The sequence below is a fragment of the Salmo salar genome, unplaced genomic scaffold, assembly GCF_905237065.1.
Source record: "Salmo salar unplaced genomic scaffold, Ssal_v3.1, whole genome shotgun sequence".
Taxonomy (NCBI): domain Eukaryota; kingdom Metazoa; phylum Chordata; class Actinopteri; order Salmoniformes; family Salmonidae; genus Salmo; species Salmo salar.
The window spans coordinates 47,501-74,985 of NW_025548914.1; the positions used below are offsets into that span (position 1 = coordinate 47,501).

The 27,485-nt window shown below is 49.3% G+C and overlaps 2 protein-coding genes across 4 annotated transcripts in view; both read right to left on the reverse strand.

Annotated features, from left to right (window-relative positions):
- Positions 1 to 7,919, reverse strand: part of LOC106594447 (UDP-glucose 6-dehydrogenase) — a 23,073-nt gene extending 15,154 nt beyond the window's left edge. The window contains exons 1-4 of the mRNA XM_045712821.1: positions 7,552 to 7,919; positions 3,947 to 4,108; positions 2,831 to 2,932; positions 2,122 to 2,322 (exon numbers count right to left, since the gene is read on the reverse strand). Coding sequence (XP_045568777.1) covers positions 2,122 to 2,322; positions 2,831 to 2,932; positions 3,947 to 4,108 — 465 coding nt within the window. The 5' untranslated portion in view covers positions 7,552 to 7,919. The remainder of the gene's footprint in view (positions 1 to 2,121; positions 2,323 to 2,830; positions 2,933 to 3,946; positions 4,109 to 7,551) is intronic.
- A 2,077-nt stretch (positions 7,920 to 9,996) lies between these two features.
- Positions 9,997 to 27,485, reverse strand: part of LOC106594124 (small integral membrane protein 14) — a 28,230-nt gene continuing 10,741 nt past the window's right edge. For all 3 annotated transcript variants that reach the window (XM_045712829.1, XM_045712827.1, XM_045712828.1), the window contains 2 exons: positions 12,295 to 13,002; positions 9,997 to 11,970 (listed from right to left, as the gene is read on the reverse strand). In XM_045712829.1, coding sequence (XP_045568785.1) covers positions 12,995 to 13,002 — 8 coding nt within the window. In that variant the 3' untranslated portion in view covers positions 9,997 to 11,970; positions 12,295 to 12,994. The remainder of the gene's footprint in view (positions 11,971 to 12,294; positions 13,003 to 27,485) is intronic.

The window sequence follows — 27,485 nt, forward strand, 5'->3', positions numbered from 1 at the left end:
AGAGATGAATACACACACACACACACACACACACACACAGAGAGATGAATACAGAGACCCATAACATTGTAATAACCAGGTATTGTAACCAGGTGTTATAACCAGGTATTGTAACCAGGTATTGTAACCAGGTATTGTAACCAGGTCCAGGTATTATAACCAGGTATTGTAATAACCAGGTATTGTAATAACCAGGTATTGTAATAACCAGGTATTGTAACCAGGTATTGTAACCAGGTCCAGGTATTGTAACCAGGTATTGTAACCAGGTATTATAACCAGGTATTGTAACCAGGTATTATAACCAGGTATTGTAACCAGGTATTATAACCAGGTCCAGGTATTGTAATAACCAGGTATTATAACCAGGTATTATAACCAGGTATTATAACCAGGTATTGTAACCAGGTATTGTAACCAGGTATTGTAACCAGGTATTGTAACCAGGTCCAGGTATTGTAATAACCAGGTATTGTAATAACCAGGTATTGTAATAACCAGGTATTGTAATAACCAGGTATTGTAACCAGGTATTATAACCAGGTCCAGGTATTGTAACCAGGTATTATAACCAGGTATTGTAACCAGGTATTATAACCAGGTATTGTAACCAGGTATTGTAACCAGGTCCAGGTATTATAACCAGGTATTGTAACCAGGTATTGTAACCAGGTATTGTAACCAGGTATTGTAACCAGGTATTGTAACCAGGTATTGTAACCAGGTATTGTAACCAGGTATTATAACCAGGTCCAGGTCTTATAACCAGGTCCAGGTATTATAACCAGGTATTGTAACCAGGTATTGTAACCAGGTATTGTAACCAGGTATTGTAACCAGGTATTGTAACCAGGTCCAGGTATTATAACCAGGTATTGTAACCAGGTATTGTAACCAGGTATTGTAACCAGGTATTGTAACCAGGTCCAGGTATTGTAACCAGGTATTATAACCAGGTATTGTAATAACCAGGTATTGTAACCAGGTATTGTAACCAGGTATTGTAACCAGGTATTGTAACCAGGTATTGTAACCAGGTCCAGGTATTGTAACCAGGTATTGTAACCAGGTATTGTAACCAGGTCCAGGTATTGTAACCAGGTATTGTAACCAGGTATTGTAACCAGGTATTGTAACCAGGTATTGTAACCAGGTCCAGGTATTGTAACCAGGTATTATAACCAGGTATTGTAACCAGGTATTGTAACCAGGTATTGTAACCAGGTCCAGGTATTGTAACCAGGTATTATAACCAGGTATTGTAACCAGGTATTATAACCAGGTATTGTAACCAGGTATTGTAACCAGGTATTGTAACCAGGTATTATAACCAGGTATTGTAACCAGGTATTGTAACCAGGTCCAGGTATTGTAACCAGGTATTATAACCAGGTATTGTAACCAGGTATTGTAACCAGGTATTGTAACCAGGTATTATAACCAGGTATTGTAACCAGGTATTGTAACCAGGTATTGTAACCAGGTATTGTAACCAGGTATTGTAACCAGGTATTGTAACCAGGTATTATAACCAGGTATTATAACCAGGTATTGTAACCAGGTCCAGGTATTGTAACCAGGTATTGTAACCAGGTCCAGGTATTGTAACCAGGTATTGTAACCAGGTATTGTAACCAGGTATTGTAACCAGGTCCAGGTATTGTAACCAGGTATTATAACCAGGTCCAGGTATTGTAACCAGGTATTGTAACCAGGTATTGTAACCAGGTCCAGGTATTGTAACCAGGTATTATAACCAGGTATTGTAACCAGGTATTATAACCAGGTCCAGGTATTATAACCAGGTATTGTAACCAGGTATTGTAACCAGGTATTATAACCAGGTATTATAACCAGGTATTATAACCAGGTCCAGGTATTGTAACCAGGTATTGTAACCAGGTATTGTAACCAGGTCCAGGTATTGTAACCAGGTATTATAACCAGGTATTGTAACCAGGTATTGTAACCAGGTATTGTAACCAGGTATTGTAACCAGGTCCAGGTATTGTAACCAGGTATTGTAACCAGGTATTGTAACCAGGTATTATAACCAGGTATTGTAACCAGGTATTGTAACCAGGTATTGTAACCAGGTATTGTAACCAGGTATTCACCTACCTGCAGGTTGAGGTTGGGTTTGGTGTTGGAGTCAAATATCCGTCTGATGCTCTCAGCCGCTCGGACAGGAACCGTGCTCTTCTCCGTGACGATCTTGTAACCGTCGGAAACCTCAACGATGCGGCGAGCGCAGGCCTCTATGTACTTTAGGTCGGCGGCACGCCCCTTCCCCATCCCATAGGTCTTAGTGGGGGTGTTCACCTGGGGAGGGACGACAGGAACTCAGACACACACTACAGACAGACAGACAGACACACAGACAGACAGACACCTACAGACAGACAGACAGACACACAGACACCTACAGACAGACAGACACCGACAGACAGACAGAGACCGACAGACAGACAGAGACACCGACAGACAGACAGAGACACCGACAGACAGACAGAGACACCGACAGACAGAGACACCGACAGACAGACAGAGACACCGACAGACAGACAGACAGACAGAGACACCTACAGACAGAGACACCGACAGACCGACAGACAGACAGAGACACCGACAGACAGACAGAGACACCGACAGACAGAGACACCTACAGACAGACAGACACCGACAGACAGACAGAGACCGACAGACAGACAGAGACACCGACAGACAGACAGAGACACCGACAGACAGACAGACAGACAGACAGACAGACAGACAGACAGACAGACAGACAGACAGACAGACAGACAGACAGACAGACAGACAGACTCACTGAAATAAAGACGAGGTCAGCATCTCTGATGGCAGAATCTATATCTGTAGAGAAGAAGAGATTCTTCCCTCGGCATGACTCCACCACCTCCTTCAACCCTGGCTAGAGAGGGAGGGAGGGAGGGAGAGAGAAGCGGAGAGAGAAGCAGAGAGAGAGAGAGAGAGAAAGGGAGGGGGAGAGAGAGAGAGAAGGAGAGAAGGAGAGAAGGAGAGAGAATGAGAGAGAGAGAATGAGGGAGGGAGGTGAATAAATATTTGATAACTAAAATATAAGTGTTCAGCACCCTGAGTCAATACATGTTAGAAACACCTTTAGCAGCGATTACAGCTGGGAGTCTTCCTGGGTAAGTCTCTAAGAGCTTTCCACACCTGGGTTGTTGTAATGGAAATTATATGATTAAAGGTTTGACTAAATGATTTCACTCAGAAACCTTATAACCTGTTGAAATGTATTGGAAATAAGGTTATAATAATGGGTTAAAAACTATATTCCAATACTGTGTGTGAATAAGACACTGTTCAAAATGAGCAGGGCAGAGTTAACGAGACGACCTTGGGAAAGGAACAGGAGAAGAAGCCTCCCTAAATTAGGGAGAGAAACAACGGCCTGGGAACGGCTTAGTTGGCAGGAGATCAGAAGACAGGTAGCAAGGTTGATAAGGAATGTATGTGTACTGTGGGAAAAATACATCCGCCCTAAAGCTGGGGTGGAGTTCTCTACTGACGTAAGTGTGTGTGTGTGTGTGTGTTAATATAAAAGGCTTTGTGTACATTGTAAGGATTTTCAGAGCTCTCATAAATAAACGTTTTCACCATTGTGGGCTGGTTCTCCTTCTGCGTCATTTAACCAGAATCTTACACCCTCTGTTGGGGCCAGACTGAGTAGTTTAATGGAAGTTCGGTTTAACAACATTGATAACTTAATTCACGTAACAGTTGTATAATATTAGTCCATTGTTATTGTCAGAATTCTTCAAGCTCTACCACGATTGCTAGATAACAATGTTCAAGTCTTGCCATAGACGTTTATGTGTGTGTTTGTGTGTATGTACAACTGTGTGTGTACGTGTGGTGTGTGTATGTCTGTGTGTGTGTGGTGTGTGTGTGTGTGTGATACCTCGTATATGGGCAGTGTGTCGGAGTTCCAGGCGTTGATCCGTGATTCGTTGACGTCGACCACTGTCACGTGGATCTCTGGACACATGTGGGCGATGACACTGCAGGTTGGCCCTCCCACATAGCCAGCTCCTATACAGCAGATTCTGTTGATCTGGAACATCTGGGGAGAGAGAGAGGGAGGCGGAGAGAGAGAGGCGGAGAGAGAGAGAGAGAGGCAGAGAGAGAGAAGAGAGAGGCAGAGAGAGAGAGAGAGGCAGAGAGAGAGAGAGAGCAGAGAGAGAGAGAGAGAGAGAGAGGCAGAGGCAGAGAGAGAGAGAGGCAGAGAGAGAGAGAGGCGAGAGAGAGAGAGGCAGAGAGAGAGAGAGAGAGACAGACGAGAGAGAGAGAGACAGAAAGACAGAGAGACAGAGAGAGAGAGACAGAGAGAGAGAGGAGACATCAGTCTAAATATTCTTTGTATTGATATGTACATTTGCCAAGTGCTTGTCAGTAACATGACCTTCAAGACTCAACAGCATTATTGTCAACCAGGGTTGGGCAGGTTACTGTCTAAATGTAATCCCTTAGTTACTAACCTGTCCAAAACTGTAATCAGTAAAGTTACTTTTGACTTTTAGATTACTTTTCCCTTTAAGAGGCAGTAAGAAGAAAACAAACATGTATGTTACTAATTGAACGACATCTATCGCAGGATAAATCAATGTTAAAGTTCACACAGCTGGTCATATATATGGATGTTGAATGTTACTTTATGGGTTGGTTATGTTGGCTTCTAACCCATCGCTTTCTACTACATATAACAATACGATTAAATTATATCTTTTGTTTTTGTATATACAAAGTCTATCAGAATTCCAGTCATTTCAACAACAAAAATGTTTATACCCCTTAATCTTCAAGAATAGGACTTGGAAATATGGAAATATAGATTAGACAAAATTGTTTTTCCGGAGCATAACCCCCCAAAAACGAAGGACTTATTAGCCAGCCTTACTCTGTTGTTGTCATGGAGACTGATCGGGCATCGTGCAGCTGTTGCAAGAGCTCATTTTTCCACTTGTTCCAAAAACAAAATGTTTGATAGGCCGATTAAATGTATTGAATTCAAATCATTATTGGGTTCAAATACACATTTAGATGAGTGAACAGCCCGTCCACAACAACCACAATCCGTAAGGCGTAAAAATCGCTAAATGAGAGAGCAGCAGTGTGATTCACGTTAACGCGCTATGTAGATGTCAGTAATAAGTCATGTCCGTATCGCCGTAGACGACGCCACCGCTGTCATCCTTTACCGCCGAGCGTTTATTCACGTTGGTTCATCTTTTGGATGGCGACAGCAGTCGACCACCGTTGGAAAAACACAGCTTGGACTGTAACCTAGAAAAACCTTCTTCCTGCTACATCCCCCTCCATCTATCAAACACATCTGGTGTGTCATCATGAGTGGTCTCTGATTGGTGTGTCATCATGAGTGGTCTCTGATTGGCGTGTCATCATTAGTGGTCTCTGATTGGCGTGTCATCATTAGTGGTCTCTGATTGGCGTGTCATCATTAGTGGTCTCTGATTGGTGTGTCATCATGAGTGGTCTCTGATTGGTGTGTCATCATGAGTGGTCTCTGATTGGTGTGTCATCATTAGTGGTCTCTGATTGGTGTGTCATTAGTGGTCTCTGATTGGTGTGTCATCATTAGTGGTCTCTGATTGGTGTGTCATTAGTGGTCTCTGATTGGTGTGTCATCATTAGTGGTCTCTGATTGGTGTGTCATCATTAGTGGTCTCTGATTGGTGTGTCATCATGAGTGGTCTCTGATTGGTGTGTCATCATGAGTGGTCTCTGATTGGTGTGTCATCATGAGTGGTCTCTGATTGGTGTGTCATCATGAGTGGTCTCTGATTGGTGTGTCATCATTAGTGGTCTCTGATTGGTGTGTCATCATTAGTGGTCTCTGATTGGTGTGTCATCATTAGTGGTCTCTGATTGGTGTGTCATTAGTGGTCTCTGATTGGTGTGTCATCATGAGTGGTCTCTGATTGGTGTGTCATCATGAGTGGTCTGATTGGTGTGTCATCATTAGTGGTCTCTGATTGGTGTGTCATCATTAGTGGTCTCTGATTGGTGTGTCATCATTAGTGGTCTCTGATTGGTGTGTCATTAGTGGTCTCTGATTGGTGTGTCATCATGAGTGGTCTCTGATTGGTGTGTCATCATTAGTGGTCTCTGATTGGTGTGTCATCATGAGTGGTCTCTGATTGGTGTGTCATCATTAGTGGTCTCTGATTGGTGTGTCATCATTAGTGGTCTCTGATTGGTGTGTCATCATTAGTGGTCTCTGATTGGTGGTCATCATTTGGTGTGTTATCATGGTGGTCTCTGATTGGTGGTCAGACTCACTCAGGTGGAACAAATGTAAACATTGTGTCTTTTTTCTAAGTTGAATTGAGAAAACAGATTAGTGGCAAAGATTTTTCACCCACAAACCTCCTTTCTGAATAAAAAAAAAAAAGTCACCCTTGAACTAATCATGTAGTTTTTCATGTAGTATCTGTAATCTGATTACAATATGTTTGTAATGTAATCCGTTACTTCCCAACCCTGGTGGCAACTAGCTAAGGAAAAACTTCCTGGAGGGAAGAATTCTGAATTAAAACAAACCAGAAAAACAAAAGTAGAAAAGTCGAGACAAATTAAACTTCAGAGAATATGACCCTCACTTGAGTGAAGAACTGAAGCCAAATAGCTCATTTAAAAACAGTTGTATAATATTAGCCTATTTGGACAAGGGTTGTGTGTATGGAAAAGAAAACCAGTTTATTACGTAACCGTGTGTGAATGTATTGTAATAAAACAGGCAGGGAGCAGGCCTTGAACCCTCGACCTTCTAAACCCGAAGTCCAGCGTTAACATGCTCAGGCGGTAGAGTCCATATCCGCGTTGAGAAACCCAGGGTCGTTCCACTATTAAACTGTCATAGCCGCGCTAAACTCCGCACAACAACTTTCACCATCAAGTCACACATTCTGGATTAATACCTCGATGTCTGAAACCAGATAAATACAGGAACTTTTTCATTCCCTTCTTATTTTAGGATGCGTTCATAAATTCACTCCGGCTATCTACTCCGATTTCAGAGCGTCTTGAGGGGACCAGAACGCAGAATAACTGATACCAGCTAGTCAGTTAACCAGCTAGTCAGTTAACCAGCCAACCAGCTAGTCAGTTAACCAGCTCGTCAGCTAGCCAGTTAACCAGCTAGTCAGTTAACCAGCTAACCAGCTAGTCAGTTAACCAGCTCGTCAGTCAGCCAGCCAGCTAACCAGCTCGTCAGCTAACCAGTTAGTCAGCTAGTCAGTCAGCCAGCTAGTCAGCTCGTCAGTTAACCAGCTAGCCAGTTAACCAGTTAACCAGTTAGCATGGGTGCTTGACTACTGTTGTTAGGGTCAGAACACTGAATTGGTTGGATTATTCTACTCGGCTAAAAATTAATCTGAGAGAGATAATCAATCACAACAAATATGAACGTCCCAACAGTTCAATAACAGTTCTAACGTTATTCTAACTTATTAGTAAATGACATAGCTAGTTAGTAGTAACACTTACCACTGCGGAGTCAACTACCCGGATAACTTCAATTTCTCGTTATAATCGGTATAAATCAGATGTCTCCTTGTTACTGACGCGCTGTAAATTGATCAGTAATATTGATCAGTATTGTTTCTTAGCAGATCTATGTTTGAGGGAGGTTGTGGAAGGGGTCGATAGTTGCTCTACTGAAAACCCTTTTAGTTACAAACGAGAGCTCAGTAATGTTGACATTTATACTGGGTTTACACTAGATGCCACAGTCACAAAGTCAAATGGTCCATATTGTTAAAAATTCGTAAAAAAAATAAAGAGATGTTTGCTCTTAATTTAGGGTTAGGAATAAGGTTAGCAGTGTGGTTAAGGTTTAAAATAAACAATTTAATTAAGAGAAACTTACGAAATAGGCGAGGGGGGGTTGACTTTGTGACTGTGGTAACTAGTGGCGATCATTGTACAAATTGGGCGAAGAGAAGTCTTCCGGGGTCTGCGTCGCGAACAGCCAATCAGCGAGTGGGACGTTATTATGGTTCGTTCCGGATGGGGCAGGGTTCAAAAAGATTAACAATACAGTGTTGTCATGGTGAGCTCAGCTGGAATGGATTTGTTTCTGTCCCAGATGGCCACCTATCTCCTATATATATAGGCTCTGGTCCAAACTAGTGCACTATGTAGGAAACAGGGTTGCCATTTGGGACACGGAAGAGTATCACTGAAATGTGCTTTTATATGACATTGACAAATAGGACATTCATGATTAGGTTTGGATTTGAGAAGAGGACAGAGAGTTAACCTTGTTCACACAACACTTCTATCTATTGACACACAGGAAGTCAGACAGACACACAGGAAGTCAGACAGACGACCAGGAAGCTGTTGTATTACAGTTTATTCATTGTTTTGTAAGGTAAAGTGCATAGTTGAAGCCCTTTCTTGCTCTCTGTTAAGACTAATACTAGTAATAATGACAGTGTTTTGATTAGAGGCCTCCACTGGCAGCACACAAGGCTACGTCCCACATGGCGCCCTATTCCCTATATAGTGCACTACTTCTGACTAGAGCCCTCCTTTTTTTGTTGTTGACATCCTGGTCAAAGTAGTGCACTATACTAGGACTCCCGAGTGGCGCAGCGGTCTAAGGCACTGCATCTCAGTCCTAGAGGCGTCACTACAGACACCCTGGTTCGAATCCAGGCTGTATGACAACCGGCCGTGATTGGGAGTCCCATAAGGCGGCACACGATTGGCCCAGTGTTGTCTGGATTTGGCCGTGGGGGGGGTAGGCTGTCATTGTAAATAAGAACTTGTTCTTAACTGACTTGCCTAGTTAAATAAAAGTTACATTAAAATAAACTGTATATAGGGAATAGGGTGCCTAGGTAGTGCACTATACTGTATATAGGGTGCCTAGGTAGTGCACTATACTGTATATGGGGAATAGGGTGCCTAGGTAGTGCACTATACTGTATATAGGGTGCCTAGGTAGTGCACTATACTGTATATAGGGAATAGGGTGCCTAGGTAGTGCACTATACTGTATATAGGGAATAGGGTGCCTAGGTAGTGCACTATACTGTATATGGGGAATAGGGTGCCTAGGTAGTGCACTATACTGTATATGGGGAATAGGGTACCTAGGTAGTGCACTATACTGTATATGGGGAATAGGGTGCCTAGGTAGTGCACTATACTGTATATAGGGACATATATAAGGCCCCTGAGTTATTCCATGTCGCAACCTGACAGAAAAAAACCCCCAGTGCATTTCAACGTTTTAGATTATAATAACTTGGCCTTTTTGGCCTCTGTAGCTGAACCATTAACACTGGTGTTAACCATTTCCTGCCCACAGCAAGAGAACAGGTTCCATTGTCCTCCATCTTAAAACACACCCTATTCCCTATTTAGACCTCCCGTCTACCTCATCTCTTACACTACGCCTCACAGCAGAGGCTAACAGCATCCCAAATCACACCCTATTCCCTATTTAGACCTCCCGTCTACCTCGTCTCTTACACTACGCCTCACAGCAGAGGCTAACAGCATCCCAAATCACACCCTATTCTCTAAATAGTGCACTTCTCTTGCCAGAGCCCTGGACATAAGTAGTGTACTAATATAAGGAATAGGGATCTATTTTAGGGAGAAGTTCACGTTCACTCTGCCCAACACCTAACAGAGAGAGAGAGAGAGAGAGAGAGAGAGAGAGAGAGACAGAGAGAGACGAGAGAGAGAGAGAGAGACAGAGAGAGAGAGAGAGAGACAGAGAGAGAGAGAGAGAGACAGAGAGAGAGAGAGAGAGAGAGAGAGAGAGAGAGAGAGACAGAGAGAGAGAGAGAGAGAGAGACAGAGAGAGAGAGAGAGAGAGACAGAGAGAGAGAGAGAGAGAGAGAGAGAGAGAGAGAGAGAGAGAGAGACAGAGAGAGAGAGAGAGAGAGAGAGAGAGAGAGAGAGAGAGAGAGAGAGAGAGAGGGGGTTTAATATAAAATAGCTTTTTCAAAATGGCGTATCGGCTTCAAAACAGACAGATTTAAAAAAAAAATAAAAAAAATAAACCCTGGGGTGTATTCATTCCGTCTTGCAACGGAAACCCGCTAATCATTTTAGGGGCCTACCTACATTTGTCCAATAGAAACTCTGGAGTAAAAAAAGGTTTCTGATGCAAAACATTGTTTTGTTGTTGCAACAACCTAAAAATGTTTTGCAACAGAATAGACTTAATGAATACACCCCATGACCTGACTACAATAACACATGTTGAACTACACTATGACATCATCAACGCACGCTACGCTCAGATCCATTGTGACGTCACTGCGGAATGTTGGGTGTTGATTCTGAAGAGCCCCTCCCCCTTCTTGTTGCTAAGTGATTCTATTCTCCCCCTTCTTGTTGCTAAGTGATTCTATTCTCCCCCTTGTTGCTAAGTGATTCTATTCTCCCCCTTGTTGCTAAGTGATTCTATTCCCCCCCTTGTTGCTAAGTGATTCTAATCCCCCCCTTGTTGCTAAGTGATTCTATTCCCCCCCATCACTGCGGAATGTTGGGTGTCGATTCTGAAGAGCCCCTCCCCCTTCTTGTTGCTAAGTGATTCTATCTCCCCCCAATAAACTAGATGACTAGTGACTGGCTAGTTGATCAGACCAATCAATAAACTAGATGACTAGTGACTAGCTAGTTGACCATAGCAAAATAATGTCTGCGTCCCAAATTGCACCTTAGTCTATGTAGTGCACTAATTCTGACTAGAGCCCTATGTAGTGCACTAATTCTGACTAGACTAATTCTGACTAGAGCCCTATGTAATGCACTAATTCTGACTAGACTAATTCTGACTAGAGCCCTATGTAATGCACTAATTCTGACTAGACTAATTCTGACTAGAGCCCTATGTAGTGCACTAATTCTGACTAGACTAATTCTGACTAGAGCCCTATGTAATGCACTAATTCTGACTAGACTAATTCTGACTAGAGCCCTATGTAGTGCACTAATTCTGACTAGACTAATTCTGACTAGAGCCCCATGTAATGCACTAATTCTGACTAGAGCCCTATGTAGTGCACTAATTCTGACTTGACTAATTCTGACTAGACTAATTCTGACTAGAGCCCTATGTAGTGCACTAATTCTGACTAGAGTAATTCTGACTAGAGCCCTATGTAATGCACTAATTCTGACTAGAGCCCTATGTAATGCACTAATTCTGACTAGAGCCCCATGTAGTGCACTAATTCTGACTAGACTAATTCTGACTAGAGCCCTATGTAATGCACTAATTCTGACTAGACTAATTCTGACTAGAGCCCCATGTAATGCACTAATTCTGACTAGACTAATTCTGACTAGAGCCCTATGTAGTGCACTAATTCTGACTAGACTAATTCTGACTAGAGCCCTATGTAGTGCACTAATTCTGACTAGAGCCCCATGTAGTGCACTAGAAAGGCCCATCTGAGATGCAGCCAGTGATGCCCAGAGGGAAGAGGACAGTATAAAAGGCTGATCCAGACTCTACATTCCCGCCCCTCTGAGGTAGATTAGCAGAACACACAAAGTGGAATTTCTAAATGTGCTTTTTGTATATCAGCAGTTTCTCTCTCGTTATGTTAGTCACCTCTTCCCCTACTGTATTTATTTATTTTGCTCCTTTGCACCCCAGTATTTCTACTTGGCACTTTCTGCTACTACAAATCTACCATTCCAGTGTTTTAATTGCTATATTGTATTTACTTTGCCACTATGGCCTATTTATTGCCTTTACCTCCCTTATCTCACCTCATTTGCTCACATTGTATATAGACTTATTTTTCTACTGTATTATTGACTGTATGTTTGTTTATGTGTAACTCTGTGTTGTTGTATGTTGTCGAACTGCTTTGCTTTATCTTGGCCAGGTCGCAGTTGTAAATGAGAACTTGTTCTCCACTAGCCTACCTGGTTAAATAAAGGACTTGTTCTCCACTACCCTACCTGGTTAAATAAAGGACTTGTTCTCCACTAGCCTACCTGGTTAAATAAAGGACTTGTTCTCCACTACCCTACCTGGTTAAATAAAGGACTTGTTCTCCACTACCCTACCTGGTTAAATAAAGGACTTGTTCTCCACTAGCCTACCTGGTTAAATAAAGGACTTGTTCTCCACTACCCTACCTGGTTAAATAAAGGACTTGTTCTCCACTACCCTACCTGGTTAAATAAAGGACTTGTTCTCCACTACCCTACCTGGTTAAATAAAGGACTTGTTCTCCACTAGTCTACCTGGTTAAATAAAGGTGAAATAAAATAAAAAATAAAATAAGAAAATAGATGTGGGTATGCAGACCCGTGAACAACTGTGGATCCCGCACCCTCATCCCTGGCCTATATAGTGCACTACCCCCATAGGGCTCTGGTCAAAAGTAGTGCACTACCCCCATAGGGCTCTGGTCAAAAGTAGTGCACTACCCCCATAGGGCTCTGGTCAAAAGTAGTGCACTACCCCCATAGGGCTCTGGTCAAAAGTAGTGCACTACCCCCATAGGGCTCTGGTCAAAAGTAGTGCACTACCTCCATAGGGCTCTGGTCAAAAGTAGTGCACTACCCCCATAGGGCTCTGGTCAAAAGTAGTGCACTACCCCCATAGGGCTCTGGTCAAAAGTAGTGCACTACCCCATAGGGCTCTGGTCAAAAGTAGTGCACTACCCCCATAGGGCTCTGGTCAAAAGTAGTGCACTACCCCCATAGGGCTCTGGTCAAAAGTAGTGCACTAACCCCATAGGGCTCTGGTCTAAAGTAGTGCACTACCTCCATAGGGCTCTGGTCAAAAGTAGTGCACTATACAGGAAATACATGTTGATGTACAGGGGTCAGAGGTCGCAGTAAGCTGTTGGGTTTCCGGGTACCAACGTAGAACGGCAGAACGGCTGGTGGTTCCGTTTGGTTCCGTTGCTAGTCCACCGGGGGAGATGGGGGCTCCTGGTCACGACTCTGTTAAAACACAACACCACCGGAGGAACAACGGTAAACAAACAAACAAATACATAAAACAATATCAAAACCATCCCTTCATCCACCCTCCTCTTCTTCATCCACCCTCCTCTCCTCCATCCACCCTCCTCTTCTTCATCCCCCCTCCTCTCCTCCATCCACCCTCTTCTTCATCCACCCTCCTCTTCTCCATCCACCCTCCTCTTCTTCATCCACCCTCCTCTTCTCCATCCACCCTCCCCTTCTCCATCCACCCTCCGCTTCTTCATCCACCCTCCGCTTCTCCATCCACCCTCCTCTTCTCCATCCACCCTCCTCTTCTTCATCCACCCTCCATTTCTCCATCCACCCTCCTCTTCTTCATCCACCCTCCTCTTCTCCATCCACCCTCCTCTTCTTCATCCACCCTCCTCTTCTCCATCCACCCTCCTCTTCTCCATCCACCCTCCTCTTCTCCATCCACCCTCCGCTTCTCCATCCACCCTCCTCTTCTTCATCCACCCTCCGCTTCTCCATCCACCCTCCTCTTCTCCATCCACCCTCCTCTTCTCCATCCCCCCTCCTCTTCTTCTTCATCCCCCCTCCTCTTCTTCTTCATCCCCTCCTCTTCTCCATCCCCCCTCCTCTTCTCCATCCCCCCTCCTCTTCTCCATCCACCCTCCTCTTCTCGATCCACCCTCCTCTTCTTCATCCCCCTCCTGTTCTCCATCCCCCTCCTCTTCTCCATCCACCCTCCTCTTCTTCATCCACCCTCTTCTTCATCCCCCTCCTCTTCTCCAGCCCCCCCTCCTGTTCTTCATCCCCCTCCTGTTCTTCATCCCCCTCCTCTCCTCCATCCACCCTCCTCTTCTTCAACCACCCTCCTGTTCTTCATCCACCCTCCTCTTCTCCATCCACCCTCCTCTTCTCCATCCACCCTCCTCTTCTCCATCCACCCTCCTCTTCTCCATCCACCCTCCTCTTCTCCATCCACCCTCCTCTTCTCCATCCACCCTCCTCTTCTCCATCCACCCTCCTGTTCTCCATCCACCCTCCGCTTCTCCATCCCCCCTCCGCTTCTCCATCCCCCCTCCGCTTCTCCATCCCCCCTCCTCTTCTCCATCCACCCTCCTCTTCTCCATCCACCCTCTATCCCTCCTCCTCCCTCTATCCCTCCTCCTCCCTCTATATGTACATTGTGGGGTCCAATAGGATCCCTCTATACGAACGTTGTGAGGTCCAATAGGATCCCTCTATACGTACGTTGTGGGGTCCAATAGGATCCCTCTATACGAACGTTGTGATGTCCAATAGGATCCCTCTATATGTACGTTGTGGGGTCCAATAGGATCCCTCTATACGTACGTTGTGGGGTCCAATAGGATCCCTCTATACGTACGTTGTGGGGTCCAGTAGGTTCCCTCTATACCTCCTCCTCCCTCCATACCTACACTGTGAGGTCCAGTAGGTTCCCTCCTCCTCCCTCCATACCTACACTGTGAGGTCCAGTAGATTCCCTCCTCCTCCCTCCATACCTACACTGTGAGGTCCAGTAGATTCCCTCCTCCTCCCTCCATACCTACACTGTGAGGTCCAATAGGTTCCCTCCTCCTCCCTCCATACCTACACTGTGAGGTCCAATAGGTTCCCTCCTCCTCCCTCCATACCTACACTGTGAGGTCCAGTAGGTTCCCTCTATACCTCCTCCTCCCTCCATACCTACACTGTGAGGTCCAATAGGTTACCTCCTCCTCCCTCCATACCTACACTGTGAGGTCCAGTAGATTCCCTCTATACCTCCTCCTCCCTCCATACCTACACTGTGAGGTCCAGTAGGTTCCCTCCTCCTCCCTCCATACCTACACTGTGAGGTCCAGTAGGTTCCCTCTATACCTCCTCCTCCCTCCATACCTACACTGTGAGGTCCAATAGGTTCCCTCCTCCTCCCTCCATACCTACACTGTGAGGTCCAGTAGATTCCCTCTATACCTCCTCCTCCCTCCATACCTACACTGTGAGGTCCAGTAGGTTCACTCTATACTTCCTCCTCCCTCCATACCTACACTGTGAGGTCCAGTAGATTCCCTCTATACCTCCTCCTCCCTCCATACCTACACTGTGAGGTCCAGTAGATTCCCTCCTCCTCCCTCCATACCTACACTGTGAGGTCCAGTAGGTTCCCTCCTCCTCCCTCCATACCTACACTGAGGTCCAGTAGGTTCCCTCTATACCTCCTCCTCCCTCCATACCTACACTGTGAGGTCCAGTAGATTCCCTCCTCCTCCCTCCATACCTACACTGTGAGGTCCAGTAGGTTCCCTCCTCCTCCCTCCATACCTACACTGAGGTCCAGTAGGTTCCCTCTATACCTCCTCCTCCCTCCATACCTACACTGTGAGGTCCAGTAGGTTCCCTCTATACCTCCTCCTCCCTCCATACCTACACTGTGAGGTCCAGTAGATTCCCTCCTCCTCCCTCCATACCTACACTGTGAGGTCCAGTAGATTCCCTCTATACCTCCTCCTCCCTCCATACCTACACTGTGAGGTCCAGTAGGTTCCCTCCTCCTCCCGCCATACCTACACTGTGAGGTCCAGTAGGTTCCCTCCTCCTCCCTCCATACCTACACTGTGAGGTCCAGTAGATTCCCTCCTCCTCCCTCCATACCTACACTGTGAGGTCCAGTAGATTCCCTCTATACCTCCTCCTCCCTCCATACCTACACTGTGAGGTCCAGTAGGTTCCCTCCTCCTCCCTCCATACCTACACTGTGAGGTCCAGTAGGTTCCCTCCTCCTCCCTCCATACCTACACTGTGAGGTCCAGTAGGTTCCCTCCTCCTCCCTCCATACCTACACTGTGAGGTCCAGTAGGTTCCCTCTATACCTCCTCCTCCCTCCATACCTACACTGTGAGGTCCAGTAGATTCCCTCCTCCTCCCTCCATACCTACACTGTGAGGTCCAGTAGGTTCCCTCCTCCTCCCTCCATACCTACACTGTGAGGTCCAGTAGGTTCCCTCCTCCTCCCTCCATACCTACACTGAGGTCCAGTAGGTTCCCTCTATACCTCCTCCTCCCTCCATACCTACACTGTGAGGTCCAGTAGGTTCCCTCTATACCTCCTCCTCCCTCCATACCTACACTGTGAGGTCCAGTAGGTTCCCTCTATCCTACCTCCTCCCTCCATACCTACACTGTGAGGTCCAGTAGATTCCCTCCTCCTCCCTCCATACCTACACTGTGAGGTCCAGTAGGTTCCCTCCTCCTCCCTCCATAACTACACTGTGAGGTCCAGTAGGTTCCCTCCTCCTCCCTCCATACCTACACTGTGTGGTCCAGTAGATTCCCTCTATACCTCCTCCTCCCTCCATACCTACACTGTGAGGTCCAGTAGGTTCCCTCCTCCTCCCTCCATACCTACACTGTGAGGTCCAGTAGGTTCCCTCCTCCTCCCTCCATACCTACACTGTGAGGTCCAGTAGATTCCCTCCTACTCCCTCCATACCTACACTGTGAGGTCCAGTAGGTTCCCTCTATACCTCCTCCTCCCTCCATACCTACACTGTGAGGTCCAGTAGGTTCCCTCCTCCTCCCTCCATACCTACACTGTGAGGTCCAGTAGATTCCCTCCTCCTCCCTCCATACCTACACTGTGAGGTCCAGTAGGTTCCCTCTATACCTCCTCCTCCCTCCATACCTACACTGTGAGGTCCAGTAGGTTCCCTCCTCCTCCCTCCATACCTACACTGTGAGGTCCAGTAGGTTCCCTCCTCGTCCCTCCATACCTACACTGTGAGGTCCAGTAGATTCCCTCCTTCTCCCTCCATACCTACACTGTGAGGTCCAGTAGGTTCCCTCTATACCTCCTCCTCCCTCCATACCTACACTGTGAGGTCCAGTAGGTTCCCTCCTCCTCCCTCCATACCTACACTGTGAGGTCCAGTAGATTCCCTCCTCCTCCCTCCATACCTACACTGTGAGGTCCAGTAGATTCCCTCTATACCTCCTCCTCCCTCCATACCTACACTGTGAGGTCCAGTAGATTCCCTCCTCCTCCCTCCATACCTACACTGTGAGGTCCAGTAGGTTCCCTCCTCCTCCCTCCATACCTACACTGTGAGGTCCAGTAGATTCCCTCCTCCTCCCTCCATACCTACACTGTGTGGTCCAGTAGATTCCCTCTATACCTCCTCCTCCCTCCATACCTACACTGTGAGGTCCAGTAGGTTCCCTCCTCCTCCCTCCATACCTACACTGTGAGGTCCAGTAGATTCCGTCCTACTCCCTCCATACCTACACTGTGAGGTCCAGTAGGTTCCCTCCTCCTCCCTCCATACCTACACTGTGAGGTCCAGTAGGTTCCCTCTATACCTCCTCCTCCCTCCATACCTACACTGTGAGGTCCAGTAGATTCCCTCCTACTCCCTCCATACCTACACTGTGAGGTCCAGTAGGTTCCCTCTATACCTCCTCCTCCCTCCATACCTACACTGTGAGGTCCAGTAGGTTCCCTCCTCCTCCCTCCATACCTACACTGTGAGGTCCAGTAGATTCCCTCCTCCTCCCTCCATACCTACACTGTGAGGTCCAGTAGGTTCCCTCCTCCTCCCTCCATACCTACACTGTGAGGTCCAGTAGATTCCCTCCTCCTCCCTCCATACCTACACTGTGAGGTCCAGTAGGTTCCCTCTATACCTCCTCCTCCCTCCATACCTACACTGTGAGGTCCAGTAGGTTCCCTCCTCCTCCCTCCATACCTACACTGTGAGGTCCAGTAGATTCCCTCCTCCTCCCTCCATACCTACACTGTGAGGTCCAGTAGGTTCCCTCTATACCTCCTCCTCCCTCCATACCTACACTGTGAGGTCCAGTAGATTCCCTCCTCCTCCCTCCATACCTACACTGTGAGGTCCAGTAGGTTCCCTCCTCCTCCCTCCATACCTACACTGTGAGGTCCAGTAGATTCCCTCCTCCTCCCTCCATACCTACACTGTGAGGTCCAGTAGGTTCCCTCTATACCTCCTCCTCCCTCCATACCTACACTGTGAGGTCCAGTAGGTTCCCTCCTCCTCCCTCCATACCTACACTGTGAGGTCCAGTAGATTCCCTCCTCCTCCCTCCATACCTACACTGTGAGGTCCAGTAGGTTCCCTCTATACCTCCTCCTCCCTCCATACCTACACTGTGAGGTCCAGTAGATTCCCTCCTCCTCCCTCCATACCTACACTGTGAGGTCCAGTAGGTTCCCTCCTCCTCCCTCCATACCTACACTGAGGTCCAGTAGGTTCCCTCTATACCTCCTCCTCCCTCCATACCTACACTGTGAGGTCCAGTAGATTCCCTCCTCCTCCCTCCATACCTACACTGTGAGGTCCAGTAGGTTCCCTCTATACCTCCTCCTCCCTCCATACCTACACTGTGAGGTCCAGTAGGTTCCCTCCTCCTCCCGCCATACCTACACTGTGAGGTCCAGTAGGTTCCCTCCTCCTCCCTCCATACCTACACTGTGAGGTCCAGTAGGTTCCCTCCTCCTCCCTCCATACCTACACTGTGAGGTCCAGTAGGTTCCCTCCTCCTCCCTCCATACCTACACTGTGAGGTCCAGTAGATTCCCTCCTCCTCCCTCCATACCTACACTGTGAGGTCCAGTAGGTTCCCTCCTCCTCCCCTCCATACCTACACTGTGAGGTCCAGTAGGTTCCCTCTATACCTCCTCCTCCCTCCATACCTACACTGTGAGGTCCAGTAGATTCCCTCCTACTCCCTCCATACCTACACTGTGAGGTCCAGTAGGTTCCCTCTATACCTCCTCCTCCCTCCATACCTACACTGTGAGGTCCAGTAGGTTCCCTCCTCCTCCCTCCATACCTACACTGTGAGGTCCAGTAGATTCCCTCCTCCTCCCTCCATACCTACACTGTGAGGTCCAGTAGGTTCCCTCCTCCTCCCTCCATACCTACACTGTGAGGTCCAGTAGATTCCCTCCTCCTCCCTCCATACCTACACTGTGAGGTCCAGTAGGTTCCCTCTATACCTCCTCCTCCCTCCATACCTACACTGTGAGGTCCAGTAGGTTCCCTCCTCCTCCCTCCATACCTACACTGTGAGGTCCAGTAGATTCCCTCCTCCTCCCTCCATACCTACACTGTGAGGTCCAGTAGGTTCCCTCTATACCTCCTCCTCCCTCCATACCTACACTGTGAGGTCCAGTAGATTCCCTCCTCCTCCCTCCATACCTACACTGTGAGGTCCAGTAGGTTCCCTCCTCCTCCCTCCATACCTACACTGTGAGGTCCAGTAGATTCCCTCCTCCTCCCTCCATACCTACACTGTGAGGTCCAGTAGGTTCCCTCTATACCTCCTCCTCCCTCCATACCTACACTGTGAGGTCCAGTAGGTTCCCTCCTCCTCCCTCCATACCTACACTGTGAGGTCCAGTAGATTCCCTCCTCCTCCCTCCATACCTACACTGTGAGGTCCAGTAGGTTCCCTCTATACCTCCTCCTCCCTCCATACCTACACTGTGAGGTCCAGTAGATTCCCTCCTCCTCCCTCCATACCTACACTGTGAGGTCCAGTAGGTTCCCTCCTCCTCCCTCCATACCTACACTGAGGTCCAGTAGGTTCCCTCTATACCTCCTCCTCCCTCCATACCTACACTGTGAGGTCCAGTAGATTCCCTCCTCCTCCCTCCATACCTACACTGTGAGGTCCAGTAGGTTCCCTCTATACCTCCTCCTCCCTCCATACCTACACTGTGAGGTCCAGTAGGTTCCCTCCTCCTCCCGCCATACCTACACTGTGAGGTCCAGTAGGTTCCCTCCTCCTCCCTCCATACCTACACTGTGAGGTCCAGTAGGTTCCCTCCTCCTCCCTCCATACCTACACTGTGAGGTCCAGTAGGTTCCCTCCTCCTCCCTCCATACCTACACTGTGAGGTCCAGTAGATTCCCTCCTCCTCCCTCCATACCTACACTGTGAGGTCCAGTAGGTTCCCTCCTCCTCCCTCCATACCTACACTGTGAGGTCCAGTAGGTTCCCTCCTCCTCCCTCCATACCTACACTGTGAGGTCCAGTAGGTTCCCTCTATACCTCCTCCTCCCTCCATACCTACACTGTGAGGTCCAGTAGATTCCCTCCTCCTCCCTCCATACCTACACTGTGAGGTCCAGTAGGTTCCCTCCTCCTCCCCTCCATACCTACACTGAGGTCCAGTAGGTTCCCTCTATACCTCCTCCTCCCTCCATACCTACACTGTGAGGTCCAGTAGATTCCCTCCTCCTCCCTCCATACCTACACTGTGAGGTCCAGTAGGTTCCCTCCTCCTCCCTCCATACCTACACTGTGAGGTCCAGTAGATTCCCTCCTCCTCCCTCCATACCTACACTGTGAGGTCCAGTAGGTTCCCTCTATACCTCCTCCTCCCTCCATACCTACACTGTGAGGTCCAGTAGGTTCCCTCCTCCTCCCTCCATACCTACACTGTGAGGTCCAGTAGATTCCCTCCTCCTCCCTCCATACCTACACTGTGAGGTCCAGTAGGTTCCCTCTATACCTCCTCCTCCCTCCATACCTACACTGTGAGGTCCAGTAGATTCCCTCCTCCTCCCTCCATACCTACACTGTGAGGTCCAGTAGGTTCCCTCCTCCTCCCTCCATACCTACACTGAGGTCCAGTAGGTTCCCCTCCTCCTCCCTCCATACCTACACTGTGAGGTCCAGTAGATTCCCTCCTCCTCCCTCCATACCTACACTGTGAGGTCCAGTAGGTTCCCTCTATACCTCCTCCTCCCTCCATACCTACACTGTGAGGTCCAGTAGGTTCCCTCCTCCTCCCGCCATACCTACACTGTGAGGTCCAGTAGGTTCCCTCCTCCTCCCTCCATACCTACACTGTGAGGTCCAGTAGGTTCCCTCCTCCTCCCTCCATACCTACACTGTGAGGTCCAGTAGGTTCCCTCCTCCTCCCTCCATACCTACACTGTGAGGTCCAGTAGATTCCCTCCTCCTCCCTCCATACCTACACTGTGAGGTCCAGTAGGTTCCCTCCTCCTCCCTCCATACCTACACTGTGAGGTCCAGTAGGTTCCCTCCTCCTCCCTCCATACCTACACTGTGAGGTCCAGTAGGTTCCCTCTATACCTCCTCCTCCCTCCATACCTACACTGTGAGGTCCAGTAGATTCCCTCCTCCTCCCTCCATACCTACACTGTGAGGTCCAGTAGGTTCCCTCCTCCTCCCTCCATACCTACACTGAGGTCCAGTAGGTTCCCTCTATACCTCCTCCTCCCTCCATACCTACACTGTGAGGTCCAGTAGATTCCCTCCTCCTCCCTCCATACCTACACTGTGAGGTCCAGTAGGTTCCCTCTATACCTCCTCCTCCCTCCATACCTACACTGTGAGGTCCAGTAGGTTCCCTCCTCCTCCCGCCATACCTACACTGTGAGGTCCAGTAGGTTCCCTCCTCCTCCCTCCATACCTACACTGTGAGGTCCAGTAGGTTCCCTCCTCCTCCCTCCATACCTACACTGTGAGGTCCAGTAGGTTCCCTCCTCCTCCCTCCATACCTACACTGTGAGGTCCAGTAGATTCCCTCCTCCTCCCTCCATACCTACACTGTGAGGTCCAGTAGGATCCCTCCTCCTCCCTCCATACCTACACTGTGAGGTCCAGTAGGTTCCCTCCTCCTCCCTCCATACCTACACTGTGAGGTCCAGTAGGTTCCCTCTATACCTCCTCCTCCCTCCATACCTACACTGAGGTCCAGTAGGTTCCCTCTATACCTCCTCCTCCCTCCATACCTACACTGTGAGGTCCAGTAGGTTCCCTCTATACCTCCTCCTCCCTCCATACCTACACTGTGAGGTCCAGTAGGTTCCCTCCTCCTCCCGCCATACCTACACTGTGAGGTCCAGTAGGTTCCCTCCTCCTCCCTCCATACCTACACTGTGAGGTCCAGTAGGTTCCCTCCTCCTCCCTCCATACCTACACTGTGAGGTCCAGTAGGTTCCCTCCTCCTCCCTCCATACCTACACTGTGAGGTCCAGTAGATTCCCTCCTCCTCCCTCCATACCTACACTGTGAGGTCCAGTAGGTTCCCTCCTCCTCCCTCCATACCTACACTGTGAGGTCCAGTAGGTTCCCTCCTCCTCCCTCCATACCTACACTGTGAGGTCCAGTAGGTTCCCTCTATACCTCCTCCTCCCTCCATACCTACACTGTGAGGTCCAGTAGATTCCCTCCTCCTCCCTCCATACCTACACTGAGGTCCAGTAGGTTCCCTCTATACCTCCTCCTCCCTCCATACCTACACTGTGAGGTCCAGTAGATTCCCTCCTCCTCCCTCCATACCTACACTGTGAGGTCCAGTAGGTTCCCTCCTCTTCCCTCCATACCTACACTGTGAGGTCCAGTAGATTCCCTCCTCCTCCCTCCATACCTACACTGTGAGGTCCAGTAGATTCCCTCTATACCTCCTCCTCCCTCCATACCTACACTGTGAGGTCCAGTAGATTCCCTCCTCCTCCCTCCATACCTACACTGTGAGGTCCAGTAGGTTCCCTCCTCCTCCCTCCATACCTACACTGTGAGGTCCAGTAGGTTCCCTCCTCCTCCCTCCATACCTACACTGTGAGGTCCAGTAGATTCCCTCCTCCTCCCTCCATACCTACACTGTGAGGTCCAGTAGATTCCCTCCATACCTACACTGTGAGGTCCAGTAGATTCCCTCCTCCTCCCTCCATACCTACACTGTGAGGTCCAGTAGATTCCCTCCTCCTCCCTCCATACCTACACTGAGGTCCAGTAGGTTCCCTCTATACCTCCTCCTCCCTCCATACCTACACTGTGAGGTCCAGTAGATTCCCTCCTCCTCCCTCCATACCTACACTGTGAGGTCCAGTAGGTTCCCTCCTCCTCCCTCCATACCTACACTGAGGTCCAGTAGGTTCCCTCTATACCTCCTCCTCCCTCCATACCTACACTGTGAGGTCCAGTAGGTTCCCTCTATACCTCCTCCTCCCTCCATACCTACACTGTGAGGTCCAGTAGATTCCCTCCTCCTCCCCTCCATACCTACACTGTGAGGTCCAGAAGATTCCCTCTATACCTCCTCCTCCCTCCATACCTACACTGTGAGGTCCAGTAGGTTCCCTCCTCCTCCCGCCATACCTACACTGTGAGGTCCAGTAGGTTCCCTCCTCCTCCCTCCATACCTACACTGTGAGGTCCAGTAGATTCCCTCCTCCTCCCTCCATACCTACACTGTGAGGTCCAGTAGATTCCCTCTACACCTCCTCCTCCCTCCATACCTACACTGTGAGGTCCAGTAGGTTCCCTCCTCCTCCCTCCATACCTACACTGTGAGGTCCAGTAGGTTCCCTCCTCCTCCCTCCATACCTACACTGTGAGGTCCAGTAGGTTCCCTCCTCCTCCCTCCATACCTACACTGAGGTCCAGTAGGTTCCCTCTATACCTCCTCCTCCCTCCATATCTACACTGTGAGGTCCAGTAGGTTCCCTCTATACCTCCTCCTCCCTCCATACCTACACTGTGAGGTCCAGTAGGTTCCCTCTATACCTCCTCCTCCCTCCATACCTACACTGTGAGGTCCAGTAGATTCCCTCCTCCTCCCTCCATACCTACACTGTGAGGTCCAGTAGGTTCCCTCCTCCTCCCTCCATACCTACACTGTGAGGTCCAGTAGGTTCCCTCCTCCTCCCTCCATACCTACACTGTGTGGTCCAGTAGATTCCCTCTATACCTCCTCCTCCCTCCATACCTACACTGTGAGGTCCAGTAGGTTCCCTCCTCCTCCCTCCATACCTACACTGTGAGGTCCAGTAGGTTCCCTCCTCCTCCCTCCATACCTACACTGTGAGGTCCAGTAGATTCCCTCCTCCTCCCTCCATACCTACACTGTGAGGTCCAGTAGGTTCCCTCTATACCTCCTCCTCCCTCCATACCTACACTGTGAGGTCCAGTAGATTCCCTCCTCCTCCCTCCATACCTACACTGTGAGGTCCAGTAGGTTCCCTCCTCCTCCCTCCATACCTACACTGTGAGGTCCAGTAGATTCCCTCCTTCTCCCTCCATACCTACACTGTGAGGTCCAGTAGGTTCCCTCTATACCTCCTCCTCCCTCCATACCTACACTGTGAGGTCCAGTAGGTTCCCTCCTCCTCCCTCCATACCTACACTGTGAGGTCCAGTAGATTCCCTCCTCCTCCCTCCATACCTACACTGTGAGGTCCAGTAGGTTCCCTCTATACCTCCTCCTCCCTCCATACCTACACTGTGAGGTCCAGTAGATTCCCTCCTCCTCCCTCCATACCTACACTGTGAGGTCCAGTAGGTTCCCTCCTCCTCCCTCCATACCTACACTGTGAGGTCCAGTAGATTCCCTCCTTCTCCCTCCATACCTACACTGTGAGGTCCAGTAGGTTCCCTCTATACCTCCTCCTCCCTCCATACCTACACTGTGAGGTCCAGTAGGTTCCCTCCTCCTCCCTCCATACCTACACTGTGAGGTCCAGTAGATTCCCTCCTCCTCCCTCCATACCTACACTGTGAGGTCCAGTAGATTCCCTCTATACCTCCTCCTCCCTCCATACCTACACTGTGAGGTCCAGTAGATTCCCTCCTCCTCCCTCCATACCTACACTGTGAGGTCCAGTAGGTTCCCTCCTCCTCCCTCCATACCTACACTGTGAGGTCCAGTAGATTCCCCTCCTCCTCCCTCCATACCTACACTGTGTGGTCCAGTAGATTCCCTCTATACCTCCTCCTCCCTCCATACCTACACTGTGAGGTCCAGTAGGTTCCCTCCTCCTCCCTCCATACCTACACTGTGAGGTCCAGTAGATTCCCTCCTACTCCCTCCATACCTACACTGTGAGATCCAGTAGGTTCCCTCCTCCTCCCTCCATACCTACACTGTGAGGTCCAGTAGGTTCCCTCTATACCTCCTCCTCCCTCCATACCTACACTGTGAGGTCCAGTAGATTCCCTCCTACTCCCTCCATACCTACACTGTGAGGTCCAGTAGGTTCCATCTATACCTCCTCCTCCCTCCATACCTACACTGTGAGGTCCAGTAGGTTCCCTCCTCCTCCCTCCATACCTACACTGTGAGGTCCAGTAGGTTCCCTCCTCCTCCCTCCATACCTACACTGAGGTCCAGTAGGTTCCCTCTATACCTCCTCCTCCCTCCATATCTACACTGTGAGGTCCAGTAGGTTCCCTCTATACCTCCTCCTCCCTCCATACCTACACTGTGAGGTCCAGTAGGTTCCCTCTATACCTCCTCCTCCCTCCATACCTACACTGTGAGGTCCAGTAGATTCCCTCCTCCTCCCTCCATACCTACACTGTGAGGTCCAGTAGGTTCCCTCCTCCTCCCTCCATACCTACACTGTGAGGTCCAGTAGGTTCCCTCCTCCTCCCTCCATACCTACACTGTGTGGTCCAGTAGATTCCCTCTATACCTCCTCCTCCCTCCATACCTACACTGTGAGGTCCAGTAGGTTCCCTCCTCCTCCCTCCATACCTACACTGTGAGGTCCAGTAGGTTCCCTCCTCCTCCCTCCATACCTACACTGTGAGGTCCAGTAGATTCCCTCCTACTCCCTCCATACCTACACTGTGAGGTCCAGTAGGTTCCCTCTATACCTCCTCCTCCCTCCATACCTACACTGTGAGGTCCAGTAGATTCCCTCCTACTCCCTCCATACCTACACTGTGAGGTCCAGTAGGTTCCCTCTATACCTCCTCCTCCCTCCATACCTACACTGTGAGGTCCAGTAGGTTCCCTCCTCCTCCCTCCATACCTACACTGTGAGGTCCAGTAGATTCCCTCCTCCTCCCTCCATACCTACACTGTGAGGTCCAGTAGGTTCCCTCTATACCTCCTCCTCCCTCCATACCTACACTGTGAGGTCCAGTAGGTTCCCTCCTCCTCCCTCCATACCTACACTGTGAGGTCCAGTAGGTTCCCTCCTCCTCCCTCCATACCTACACTGTGAGGTCCAGTAGGTTCCCTCTATACCTCCTCCTCCCTCCATACCTACACTGTGAGGTCCAGTAGATTCCCTCCTCCTCCCTCCATACCTACACTGTGAGGTCCAGTAGGTTCCCTCCTCCTCCCTCCATACCTACACTGTGAGGTCCAGTAGATTCCCTCCTCCTCCCTCCATACCTACACTGTGAGGTCCAGTAGATTCCCTCTATACCTCCTCCTCCCTCCATACCTACACTGTGAGGTCCAGTAGATTCCCTCCTCCTCCCTCCATACCTACACTGTGAGGTCCAGTAGGTTCCCTCTATACCTCCTCCTCCCTCCATACCTACACTGTGAGGTCCAGTAGGTTCCCTCCTCCTCCCTCCATACCTACACTGTGAGGTCCAGTAGATTCCCTCCTCCTCCCTCCATACCTACACTGTGTGGTCCAGTAGATTCCCTCTATACCTCCTCCTCCCTCCATACCTACACTGTGAGGTCCAGTAGGTTCCCTCCTCCTCCCTCCATACCTACACTGTGAGGTCCAGTAGATTCCCTCCTACTCCCTCCATACCTACACTGTGAGGTCCAGTAGGTTCCCTCCTCCTCCCTCCATACCTACACTGTGAGGTCCAGTAGGTTCCCTCTATACCTCCTCCTCCCTCCATACCTACACTGTGAGGTCCAGTAGATTCCCTCCTACTCCCTCCATACCTACACTGTGAGGTCCAGTAGGTTCCATCTATACCTCCTCCTCCCTCCATACCTACACTGTGAGGTCCAGTAGGTTCCCTCCTCCTCCCTCCATACCTACACTGTGAGGTCCAGTAGATTCCCTCCTCCTCCCTCCATACCTACACTGTGAGGTCCAGTAGGTTCCCTCCTCCTCCCTCCATACCTACACTGTGAGGTCCAGTAGATTCCCTCCTCCTCCCTCCATACCTACACTGTGAGGTCCAGTAGGTTCCCTCTATACCTCCTCCTCCCTCCATACCTACACTGTGAGGTCCAGTAGGTTCCCTCCTCCTCCCTCCATACCTACACTGTGAGGTCCAGTAGATTCCCTCCTCCTCCCTCCATACCTACACTGTGAGGTCCAGTAGGTTCCCTCTATACCTCCTCCTCCCTCCATACCTACACTGTGAGGTCCAGTAGATTCCCTCCTCCTCCCTCCATACCTACACTGTGAGGTCCAGTAGGTTCCCTCCTCCTCCCTCCATACCTACACTGTGAGGTCCAGTAGATTCCCTCCTCCTCCCTCCATACCTACACTGTGAGGTCCAGTAGGTTCCCTCTATACCTCCTCCTCCCTCCATACCTACACTGTGAGGTCCAGTAGGTTCCCTCCTCCTCCCTCCATACCTACACTGTGAGGTCCAGTAGATTCCCTCCTCCTCCCTCCATACCTACACTGTGAGGTCCAGTAGGTTCCCTCTATACCTCCTCCACCCTCCATACCTACACTGTGAGGTCCAGTAGATTCCCTCCTCCTCCCTCCATACCT